The sequence below is a fragment of the Phlebotomus papatasi genome, chromosome 1 (assembly GCF_024763615.1).
Source record: "Phlebotomus papatasi isolate M1 chromosome 1, Ppap_2.1, whole genome shotgun sequence".
Classification (NCBI taxonomy): domain Eukaryota; kingdom Metazoa; phylum Arthropoda; class Insecta; order Diptera; family Psychodidae; genus Phlebotomus; species Phlebotomus papatasi.
Genome location: NC_077222.1, coordinates 33,239,786 through 33,252,660, shown reverse-complemented (window position 1 = coordinate 33,252,660; position 12,875 = coordinate 33,239,786). Strand labels below are relative to the sequence as shown.

At 32.1% G+C, this 12,875-nt stretch overlaps 1 protein-coding gene across 7 annotated transcripts in view; it reads left to right on the top strand.

Annotated features, from left to right (window-relative positions):
- LOC129798850 (neurofibromin) overlaps nt 1–11,818 on the top strand; it is a 43,991-nt gene extending 32,173 nt beyond the window's left edge. For 2 of the 7 annotated variants that reach the window (XM_055842258.1, XM_055842262.1), the window contains 5 exons: nt 4,525–4,614; nt 6,652–6,854; nt 10,544–10,730; nt 10,799–10,964; nt 11,056–11,818. In XM_055842258.1, coding sequence (XP_055698233.1) covers nt 4,525–4,614; nt 6,652–6,854; nt 10,544–10,730; nt 10,799–10,964; nt 11,056–11,201 — 792 coding nt within the window. In that variant the 3' untranslated portion in view covers nt 11,202–11,818. Of the gene's footprint in view, nt 1–533; nt 1,087–4,524; nt 4,615–6,651; nt 6,855–10,543; nt 10,731–10,798; nt 10,965–11,047 lie in introns of those variants that run through there. The other 5 variants (XM_055842259.1, XM_055842263.1, XM_055842260.1 and 2 more) reach the window with 4 other exon arrangements.
- The last annotated feature ends 1,057 nt before the right edge of the window (nt 11,819–12,875 follow it).

Sequence of the window (12,875 nt, the reverse complement as noted above, 5' to 3'; positions counted from 1 at the left end):
GGGGCATGACTCTTACATGAAAGAAAAGCCTAACTAAAATTCATGAATTTTTGGCATAAAATATTTAAAATAAATAAAAAAAAAATCCACGAAGTTCCCAGGTTGACCCATCACTTTAATTGGCATTGAGATAATTGCGTGATATCTTCTAAATTTTCTTCTTTTTCAAAATATTTTCCTTTCTTGGCGCTGAAACATCTCGTTTAAAGAATTGCTTTCACATGAAATAAAATCTATATTTTTCTTTTACTCACCATTCCTTTTACAAAAATCTATGTGGAGTTTTCTCACTTTTGAGATTTTTATCTAAAAAAAAAAAACAACAAAGACAACAAGTATTTTGATGTGGTGTTAGTTTTAATTTTCTTCCGTTAATCATTCTGTTTTTTGAAAAAAAAAAACTTAATAACAGGCAATTGTTCATTTATTACTTTGGAAGTGTTTTCTATCACTCTCACGAAAAACTACACAAGTTGAGAGTGATGCATTTTCACAGAAAAAATCTCATATTTACATTTTCTTCTTTCTCTCAGACATTTTTGCTGTCCGTAAATCGTTAATCTATCTGCTGTTACACTGTAAGAAATATCTTCAAACATCTTTTTCACGATATTTAAAGAACACTGATCAGGGATCATAATTATGTGGTGATTGAGATTATTGGATGATTAAGAAAATTGACATAAAAGAACATTATTATCGGCATATTGTTATCAATTGGAAGGACTGTTCTAAAAAAAGAGATCATTAATTATTGAATCTTCATTTTGGACTTTACGTGAATAACTGACGCTTCAAGTGATTTTCATGCATTTTAGAATCTTCCCTGTTGACATTCCTCTGTCTAGATTAATGTTTATGCAACTAATATGATCAATGTGTGTGCTGTTTCCTTTCTATACAAGTAAATTGAGGAAGAAATTCCTCAATGAATATTTGGGTTAAGTTTATTGCAGTGACGAACCTAGTATTACTTTGCCGCCTGGGGTCTGAGCTTATAGTTCAGTGCCTTAAGAATCTTTTACTTCTGAAGTTTGAAAAAATTATTGGCATTCTAAAAATTAAAATTATTATTTTTAGAAATAAAATTAAAGGATATTAACTGCGTTTCAAAACTTTCATATCAAATCCCGAACGAACAATATCATACCAAATCTCTAGTGGAAAAATACTCACATAACTCTCCATAATATGCGTCCCCTGCTATCTCAACATTGATGACCAACCCTTGAAACTAAATGGCGAAAATACTTCTGCAGTGTCTGTATAAGCTATCATTTTTTATGATAAGTCTTATTTTACAGAGTGCAAAATATTTATTTAAGGTAAAGTGATATAAGTTGGACATAGTGTTACAAGTTGGACAATTCGCCGGTACAAGTTGGACATGGCTTTTTTCTTGATAAATACAGTACAAAATTTGTTTTTAAGTACAAGGAACCAAATTATAAAACTACTAAAGCATAAAAATATACAAATAAAAATGAAGTACTAAATTTATCAAGACAAAAAGCCCTGTCGAACTTGTACCATTGTCCAACTTGTACCACTTTACCCTACCTAACATAACACAAATGCAGAAGGAAGAGGAGAGAACTTTAGAGAGGAGTCGCATAGCGAATGGCTGTTTGCCACCTCTAGGAGAGTTGACACATCTTTAATTATGAAAATTATAACTTGAAACCAAATAACAGGAAAAAGGAAATTATCTTTGAGCTCAGTTATCCTGACAACAGGCGCTACAAGGTAGCAATAAAAAAAGGGGCAATCAAAAAGCAAATTGTAGATTTGCCGATTTTTCAGTAAAATCATCGTCGATCTGCCGATCTTTTTACAAAATTGCAAAAGCGGTGCCAATTTTTGATCTTTAATACTGATCGTAACGATCATGGCGATCTGTAGATCTTTTGAAAAAGAATTCAGTTGGATTTTTTGGACTCTGGAAAGGATTGTGCCGATTTATCGATCTCTGGCAAAGAGAGTACTTGAGAGAGATTTCTTGTTGAAAACGTATCGGTATATAGAGTGCCTTAATCTACCGATATCTCTTTCAAAGATCGTGTCAATCTGTCAATTCCTTGTAAAGTTCATACCATTTTATTAGTCTCTCTCTTATTAAGATCACGCCAATAAGATCGTCCCAATCAAACAATCTCTAATAAACATCGTGTCGATCTGTCGATTTCTTGTAAAGATTACACCATTTTGTCAATATATTTCTCACTTAGACCATGTCAAGCTTGAAATTTACCGGTAAGATCCTTTAAATGTGTCAATTTCTTAGTAATATGGTCGTTCCATTCTGCCGATCTCTTAAGTTATTTCCAATGTGCCGAACTCTAATAAAGATCGTATAGATCTGTCGATTTCTTGTTAAGATCACACCATTTTATTAATCTATCTCTCACTTAGATCATGTCAAGTTTGAAATTTACCGATCAGATCCTTTTAATTTGTCAATTTCTTAGTAATAATATTGTTCCATTCTGCCAATCTCTTGTAAAGATCGTCCTAATGTGCCGATGTCTAATAAACATCGTGTCGATCTGTCGATTTCTTGTAAAGATCTCATCATTTTGTCTATCTATCTCTCAATTAGATCATGCCAAGCTTGAAATTTACCAGTAAGATCCTTTTAATATGTCAATTTCTTAGTAATAAGATCGTTGCATTCTGACGATCTCTGTTAAGATCTTCCCAATGTGCCGATCTTTAATAAAGATCGTATCGATCTGTCGATTTCTTAAGATCTCATCATTTTGTCAATTTATTTTTCACATAGATCATGCTAAGCTTGAAATTTACTGGTAAGATCTTTTTAATATGTTAATTTCTTAGTAATAAGATCGTTCCATTCTGCCAATCTCTTGTTAAGATCGTCCTAATGTGCCGATTTCTAACAAAGGTCGCGTCGATCTGTCGATTTCTTGTAAAGATTACACCATTTTGTCAATCTATTTCTCACTTAGACCATGTCAAGCTTGAAATTTACCGGTAAGATCCTTTTAATGTATTAATTTCTTAGTAATAAGATCGTTTTTTTCTGCTAATCTCTTCTAAATATCATACCATTCCGTCAATCTCACTGTCATTGAGACTGTGTCAATTTAGCAATTTATCGTCAAGAACCTGTCAATCTGTCGATTTCTTACTGGTTAGGCGGCCCCAATCTGCCGATCTCTTGTTAAGATCATGCCGATGTATATCAATCTATCAACCCCTTGGTAAGAACGCATCGGTATGTAGATAGATTGTGTCAATCTGTTGATTTTTTGTAAAGTTTCCACCATTCTGCCAATTTATCTCTCTCACTAAGATCATGCTAATATGGCAATTTATCGCTAAGATCCTGTCGATCTAATAAAATCGCCCTAACTGCCGATTTCTTGTTAAGATCGTGCTTATCTATCAATCTCTTGTTAAGAGCGTATCGGTATGTAAATAGATTGTATCAATCTGAAATTTCTTGTAAAGATTATACCATTCTGTCAATCTCCTTCTCACTAAAATCGTGGCAATTTAGGAATTTATCGCTAAGAACCTGTCAATCTGTCAATTTCTTAGTAATTAGATCGTCAAATCTGCCGATCTCTTGCAAAGATGGTGCCAATCCATCAATCTCTTGTTAAGAACTCTACTACAATCTCGGTGCCCTGGGCGGTTTCACTTCACCTTTTTCTAGGTTCGTTACTGAGTAATTGAGTATTTTGGTAAGAAATTAATGCAATTGATCGATTTAAAAAAAAATAAAGAATAATATGATCACAATTATTTGGAAAAATTGCATTAATTTTTAATAATTTTTTTAATAAGAAAAAATTAAAGTTTATTTATTAGATGAGAAAAAAATCTATGTGGTAATTTCTGTCTAATTCAATGAATTTAACTAATTTAGTATTTTATTTCTTTATTTTTTCTTATTGCCTGCCTGATGCTTACAAAAAAATGTTGTACTGTCTGGATCTCATCATCCAAAATAACTATCGTCTCACACAAAATAAAAATTATCAAAATATGAAATTTGAAAACTTGATCAAAATTCTTAAAATTTATCAATCACCGACACTAAAATATCTAAAAAAAAATCATTGTCTATCAAAAAAAAATCATGTTAAATGTTTCAATGTGTTTTCTACAAATGTGTTATTAATGGAATTGCCGAAACACCACTGTAACTTGTATCACGATAAAAAAAACTTTTCTCTATTATTTTCAAAATTATTAACAATTGGCATTTATTGCATGACTTGTTCTTGTGATTTGTTGATTCAAAATTTTATTCTATTTTCTCACAACTCTCTCTGAATTTTTCTCAATATTGGAAATGCCTTGTGCAATTGAAAATTTTACGTGAAAAAAATTGCAAATTCTTTGTTTTTGATAATGATTTCTTCTGTTAATTGGCACTGTTTTCAAACTGATTTTCCTTCTGTTTCTGATTGGCGATAACCACGCAAATGGCATTTGGAAACGAAAATCATGAAAATTTGTTTATTTTTTTGGAATTTGATGATATGCAATTAGAATGCTAGAGTGTTGTTTAAAACGCAGAGATCCTTTTCTGTGCCGACAACTAAAGATGCAAATAGTTCGGCAGGAATTGATGAACATCAGGTATTATCAATGAACCCAGAAAATGAACCACAATTGTAGTATTTTTGTGCAATTCCACCTTTTTGTCTGTTAATGTTGTACCTCTATCACACTGTCTCTTTCTCTTATCATCGTCTCTCTCACGATTGTTTCCTTTTAGCAATTTTTCATCACCTATCCTATATCTTAAAAATTTTCTGTTCTACTAGATTAAACCCTTTTTTCTTGTGTGTCATTTCATAAAATCATACTAATTTTATTTTTATACTCATCAATTTTTCCTTATTGATATGATCAAGTTCTTATTCACCTTCTTTCACTGTCTTCGAGTGCATTACATAATTATCCTGAAATTAAAGAGAAAAAAAAGTATATTTTGTAAATGAAATTCGTCACATATTTTCCACATTTTTATCCTATTGCTTTAATAGGCGGAAAATTAGATTATGCGGCACAAGTTTATGGAACAGCGTCAGATCAGTCCCTAAATAGACTTAATGGAGTTTATAACACAGGAATTCGGTTAGCAACCGGAGCTTTTAAATCCACTCCCATTGCTAGTGTGTTGGCCGAAGGGGGATTTCCTTCACTCAATTATAGGAGAACATTTTTATTAATGTCTTATTTAGAAAAAGTAAAATCATTACCTAGTCACATGTTACATGAAAAAATATTAAATTTTCGTCCTAGTAATAAAGAAAGAAGAGTAAAATCATGGATAGAAATTGCCAATAAAGCTTTTAGAGAAAACAGTATCCCTAATTATAAAATTATTAAAATGTCCACTTCAAGTAATCCCCCTTGGTGTTTTAAGTATTCAAATATAAATTTAGCAATCAAAATTTTTTGGGTGAGTGGGGCTGGTACTGCTCGAACTGTAGACAAATTTGATGAGTATTGTAGGATTCATTCTAATTGGAATATTATTTATACTTCGTCTTGCAGGAATAAACAAATTAGTAGGATCGCATATTGGTCAGCAGATTTAGATATTTCATTTAAGAAAAATATAGCTAGGCATACACACAATGTCAATGCCGATCTTATTACAATTATGGAAGCCTGCTACTGCTATGTCCCAGAAGGTAATCCAATCTTGGTAGCTACCAGTTCTCTTTTGGGTGTAGAAGAATTAATGAATCCAAAAAGTAAAAATTATTTTGTCTTGAAGATCCATGACCTCATATGCTTCTCTCAGGGTCGAATAAAAGTAGTTTGGGTATGCGAAGAGACTCTTGGTATAAAGGAAGTTAAGGCAATCGTGAAGGAGGTTTCTGAAAGTTGCATTAGAAGAAGCAATTCATTAGTTTATGCAGACATGAAAACAACAATGAGAAGTATTTTAAAGCAAAATAGACGCAAGGACTGGAAGGACGTTGACATGACTAATAAACTGAGACGAATCTTTGAAGACCCAGACAAAATAATATTCCCTGATATGAATCGCAAAAATAGTTGCATTATAACGAGACTCCGAACTGGACATACGAACGCAACGCATTCCTACTTGATGGACAGAACTGACCCTCCCACTTGTTCCATTTGTAACGTTCCACTATCAGTAGAGCACATCCTAGTCAATTGTCCTGAATACTCCCATCTCCGAGACAGAATAGGCATCACCAATGTCGAACTGAAAAAGCTGCTTGGTAATAATTTGGATAACTTAGTTAAAGTAGCTCTTTTTATAAGAGCAACTAATTTAACAATTTAAGTTTCTGTTTTTTTTTCCTCTTCTCTTTTTCAAGGTAGCAAAGACACCAAAAGCAATTAAGATAGTTTAAAATTTATAAAGTATTTTTTTTTTTTTGAATTTCTTTAATTTCTAAATAATGTATTCATTTTTTTTCTTCATTTTTGTAATCGATTCATTAGACAGGTATAGATAGAAAATTGTAAGAATTGTAGCCCTCTATATGTACCTGATTTTTTTACATGTATATGGCTTTTTGCCGATACATAATAAATAATAATAATAATATCCTATTGCTTGTAGGTGGAGATCAAAATGAAATTGTTCCAATTGATGCAATGGATATTTTGAAAACATTTTTATAGGAACGTGGATCACGATCATCCGTGTCAAATGAATCAAATGTCCTCCTTGATCCAGAAGTTTTGCCCGATCTCTCAACACAGGCGCTTGTACTCACAGTTTTGGCCACTCTCGTGAAATATTCAACGGATGAGGCTGAAACGAGGGTTCTCTATCAGTATTTGGCAGAGGGATCTGTTGTTTTTCCCAAAGTCTTTCCAGTTATGTGAGTAATATATTTAACCTATCAAATTGAGAATCATTTTTTGCCTTTATTTTTCCCTTTAAAAAATGATTTTGTTTAGTTGCGTACAATTTGCGTTTCAAAAAAATACAGTGAATATAGGGGAGACTGGGGCAAAAAGTCACAAATCGAAAACTTCAAAATTCAATATCTTCCGAGATAAAAAAGATAGCGGCTCAAATTTTTTTCTATAGATAGCCTCCATAGACCTTCTTTAATGTCGTAAGTTTCTTAGAATTCGAAGAAGGAATTTACATAATAAAAAATATCGAAATTTTTAGCCCTATTTTTGAAATATTTTCCTTGCAGAAGATAACAATTATTACCACTTATTTTTTAAAATTGATGCACTGGTGAATATTTCTTAAATAATTTGGATTCTTTGAATACGAATCCGCTATCTATTTTAGAATTTCACAAAGGTTCTTTTCTCTAGAATTTTTTTTTTAATTAAAAATGGCCATTTGGGGTAAAAAGTAACAAAAGCTATAGAGCAAAAAATAACAAAAAGCGAAGCAATTTATGATGTCTCACGGCGAGAAGAAACGTCATTACCATGTCTCGCCGCTTTTTGTTTGCATTGGTCAAACGATTTGCAGTCTTTTGTGTGTTTTTACTAAAATAGCTTGAAATTGAAAAGCGCTTTTCTCGTTTTCTCGCTTTTCTAGCAGAGAAAACGGTGTTTTACAAAGGTGTAGATGAATAAATTTTCTATGAAAATATATCCTCTCGATATTTTTTTTCAAATTTACGGAAGCCCCTAATGAAGCGAATCAAAATATGATTATACTCCATGTCTGGTACTATTTGCCCCAGCATTTTTGAGAATAATCACAAAATTACCTTTTAGAAATTGGCTCGATAAACGTATTTCCTTACAAAATAGAAGAAAATTACTTTCACAAAGTTGTAGAGCGGTAAATTCCCTATAAAACTGCGCTAATTAGAAATTTCTGAAGCGCTCGAGTAGCTTATAAAAAAATAAAATATGCGTTTTGTGACTTTTTGTCCCAGTCTCATCTATACAGAAAAAATATATTGAAAACTTTTTGTAAATGTTTATCAATTCCAAAAGAGATTTAGAAAGTGCTCGTAAATTTGTAAAAGTTTGTTTTTTCACAAAGATTGTTCGTAACATGATTTCTTGACGAACATTTTTTGATTTTTTTTTTACAAATATTTATTCGTAAATTTTCGCATACAAATTAATAGCAAATTATTTGTGATATTTTCAAATTTTTGTTAAATTTTCCCAACCAAAAAAAAAATATACATGACACGTCGACGCCGGTCAATAAGTTCATAGACTAAGAAAAAAATTTTTTTTGGTCAAATTCAATTCTATTTGTCCAAGATACGTTCTTTAGAAGTCGACAGAGCGCTTCCAACGATCATTCAACTTTTTTATCCCGTCCAAAAAGAAGATTTTCGAAAACTCCATGCCATAATTTCAGATTTTAGTTCGTTATTTTAGGGAAATCGCTAATCGGTGAACCATTGGCCATTTCTTTGGTTAAAACTCCCTTGAGTCCCTGGTCTTGCGATTATGGCGACTGAAGGACCAGTTCAAACCCTATTTCGTACATACAATTTTGCTTCTTTTTTAGTTTTTCGGTTTTGGTCCAAAGTGGGCAAATGCGGCAGCCATTATGCGGAGAGCTTCTTCATACCCAAAATATCATGTAATCAATGTGTTGAACATACGCTCGATATCTTTGTAATAAGCTAACTCTTTAATTTTACTTTGGAGTCGTTAAGCACAATAATATTCATTTTTCGATGTTTTCGGCGTCCAGATTATTCAGCACCATTTTTGCTTTTAGTGCCACAATGAAAGTTCGAAAACCAAATCTGAATCATCTTAATTAACGGTGAAGAGTCAGGTTAACAATTATCTAGCTTATTATTTGGTTTGGGTTATCGTTTTCTTACGTAAATAATAAAATACAAAAACGAAACTCGGAATTTTTCTTAAAAAAGCAGCTGTAACATGAGAACCAAAATGGCTAGATTGCTGTCAAATTTTGACATATAAGGTGGCTGATTCGAGTTATTCAAGTTTTTTGGTAGTGGTTCCATCTATGCGTCAGCCGCGTCAGCCAATGGACTTATTGACCGACGTGTTACGAACAAATGGCAAAATATTGGGTGCAATTTTGCTATTATTCGTATAATGCCCAACGCACAATAACTTTTGTTTAGTAAACATGTTTTTGACATTTCAATGAGAGTGAGTGTGATCTAGATCTATAGTCATCTCACCACTCGCTCATTCTCATGGGAAAATTTGAAAACATATTTACAAACAAAAGTTATTGTGTGCTGGTCATAACGCTAGTAATATTAAATTAATTTTTACTGATCGACCTCCAAAAGAGAGCAGTATATCCAAAAAATTTTTCAACTTCTTATCATCCTGGTTTCTAAACGGTGAGAGATATTGACTTCCGGCCTTCGAAGACCCCACAAGCCTACATTTTCTAGTAAACTAACTTATCCAAATCGCACCTCACCTCCTTCATGCTCTCCAAAAACAAAAGAAACATGATATTTGTTTATTTTTGAATATGTTTTGGAGGTTACCCAGCTGAACATTTCTTCCACACAGGAAAAAAAATTTGTTAAATTGTTCGTAAATGTTTGTGAATTCCTATTAGGGACTTACGAAATGCTCGTAAATCGTATTACCCACAAACAAGTTCGTAAAAATTTGTACTTTTTCATAAACAGTCTTCGCAAGATGATCATTTGACGAGCATTTTCTGTACTTTTACCAACATTTGTTCGCAAACATACAAAAAATCTTCGTAAAATTGTCTCATTTGTTCGTAAAATGTTCGTCAGGCAAACAAATATTTACGAAAAAATAAGATAATTTTACCTTAAATTATTCAATGCCAGAGGTAAACCATCATGAAGGGCATAATTTTGAACCGATTTGGTTAAATTTGGGTTTATTTGAAAGGATTTGATGTTCCAAATCCGACTGTATCTGCCCCAATCAGCAATGAATCGGTACAATTTTCTAAAATTATTTTTAAGCTTATTTTCTAAAATACGCTTTTCTAGGTCAATTTTCAACTTAAAAATGGTTTTATTATGGTTTGTAAATATTTAAATCAATATTAAACTGATATACACTCAAAAAAGTGGTGGCAGAGCGTCCCATGCTTTGCGAAATGCACGAACTCGTGACTTAGATATATTATAATATCAAAAGTACTTTCGCAACACTTATTGTTTACCAATTTAAACCGATTCATAAATTACTTTGCAATTGCTTTTCGGACAAAACTTACTTACAGCTTTTGAACCGGTTCAGACTTGTCAGAAAGTCCAAGACCTTTCCCACGAGTCGAAACATGACTTCATGTCTTTAATAAATGCCCTCTCTTTTGCCTTTTCACCCTTTGACCTTGAAAAATCATTATTATAGGAATGATTCAACGGTTTTTTTCACTTAAGGACGTGATGTCCGCTTGGGTAATCCCTATAACCGTTTCTCAGTGCGGAAATTTATATTTCCAATCCAAATGAATATTTTCAATCAAAATATCCTTGTTCAAATAGGCGTAAAGAAATATTTTATATTAAATTCTAAATAAAAAAAAAAATAAATAAATAAAACTGAGATGAAGATTTTCGTTCAGTAAACGTACTTTCTTTTTCAGACATTCTCTCCTTGATCAGAAAATAAACAATGTTCTGTCGGTATCCAGTGATCAAGTAGTTCTGATGGCCGTTCAGAGTATCATTCAGAACATGCTGGCCACTGAAGATCCATCTCAGCAGCAACTACACTTCCTCCAGAGTTGTGGCTTTGGTGGCTTGTGGCGATTTGCAGGACCATTTACTAAAGTTTGTTTTTTTTTCAATTTCCTTCTCAAAAGTATTTTTCTTTAAAAAGTTGTTTTTTTGTGGTGCAGTATACGATGATGGGCGAGTCGTCGGAGTTATTTGTGAATTGTTTGGAGGCAATGGTGGAGACTTGTCTGCCAGTTGAAGAAAGCACTCCAACCATCCCACCTCCTCGTCCTTACAATCTCAGTTCTAGTTTGAGTAGCCTCACCCTGGGATCACCAACGGATAAAGGTAATTTGAAAGCTTTTTTTTAATTTAGAAAAAATTCTGTAGAATTTATTGAGCTTGGATTTTGCAACTCTGATTTTTTCGAGTTTCTTAGCTTTCAATCTGAAGGCTTTCTCTTCGGAATCGCTGGACAACGATGGATTCACGGGAAGTGTTAGTTCTCTCAGGAGAGCTTCGTGTAGCAAAACACGAACGGCAAAGCATCGTCTGGCAGAAAGTCCTCCTCATGGTCTCGGTTAAGTCTTTTTTAATAGGATTTTTTTTAAATAATTTTTTTTTTTGAAGGGTAAAAAAACCACCGCAAGGCGTTTAAAATAGAACATTTTTTCCTTTTTTGTATCTTTGCTGTTTGCGTGGATTTTTTTTGTGAATGTTAAATGATGTGATAAAAAAAGAGAAAGTGGATGAATCTTACGGAATTGGAACGTCCTAGTTAAAAAAAAATCAGGGGGAAGAGAAGGATGCTATTTTTTCAGTTTTAATGTTTCTTCTCTTCATCAAGAGAATATCACTTAAAAAGTTCTGTTTCTTACAAGATGCAATTTATGCAAAGGAACAGCGATAGTTTACAAATTAGATGTAATATTTGTGATTAATATATATTTTAAAAAAAAGTGAGAGAAGTTAATTGAAGGAGTATTTAGAGGAGATTACAAAGGAGAAAAAAAAGCTTCATATACACATCAAAATTTATTAAGTGTGACAAAAAAGCCAGTGGATAAAATCTTTAATAACCATTTGTTATCTGTTGTGTTTTTTTCTGTAACACTGTTTTACTATGTCATTGACATCTCTTTGAGTAGATCTTGAGAGTATATCCTGAGCAGGAATATTAAATAAAATTTATGGAAAAGATATTTGAGAAGTTTTTTTTTTAAATTTATTTTTTAATTGTGGAACAAAGTGTAAGACGGAATGTTCTAATTTTTAACTCATGAGTTTCATACTGAAATTATTTCATCCATTTCATTTTCTTTATTGACCTTGAGTCCTTCCATTGTTGGATTTTTGAAGGTCAAATTATATAAACAGTTCTGACTAAATATATTTCTCCAGTGATCACAGTGGGTAATAGCCCTAGTTCAAAACCATTTCCAGGCGCTTTAACTTTGACAGAAGATTCAACACATTAAGTTCATATTTTTTCTGAAGAGAATTACATAAATTTGCTCATTGACTCTTCTAGAATGTTACTGTTTAATAAAAATTCTTCAAATATAATTTGAAAACTTCTTAAATACAAGAAAAATACGCGAGCGTAAAATGTTTCTATTGGAAACAAATTAATCCAAATGGAGACAAGGGAAAGTTTCTAATTGGAGACAAGCAGTGTAAGTGAAACCGCGACGAAAGGCTTGCAAAACCTTGTTGAGTTGCTCTTGAGTGTATGATTTGTTCTTATTCCTGATCTTTTTCCTTTCCTATCTAAAACAACAAGAAAATCTATCAAAAAAAATCATATCTACGGAGTTTCCAATTGAAGCATTTGCACACACTTCAGAAAAAAAACCTTTTTGTTCACGAAATAGGTCATTATTTCATTTGAAAACTTCACGTACCGTTAACAATAAGGATTAGCACTTAATTTAACTAAAATTATCCAGAGATATGACTTAAATGTTAAACAAAACGAATAAACAACAGTCACCTCATTGTGTTTTTCATTGGAAAACATGGTCGATCGATGAAAAATTTGACAGTGAAATGATAACTTTTAATTTTTCTAAGAAATTAATAAATTAAAATTTGTGAATATGAATGGATTTTCGCTTTATTTGGAGCAAAATTAAATAAATAATAAAATTGTGGTATAGAAAATATATAAATATAATAATTTAGTACTGTATTTATCATAAAAGCAATGACGTTTCCATTTGGAGTAGCGAAAAATTTCCATTTGGAGCAGGTTTTGAA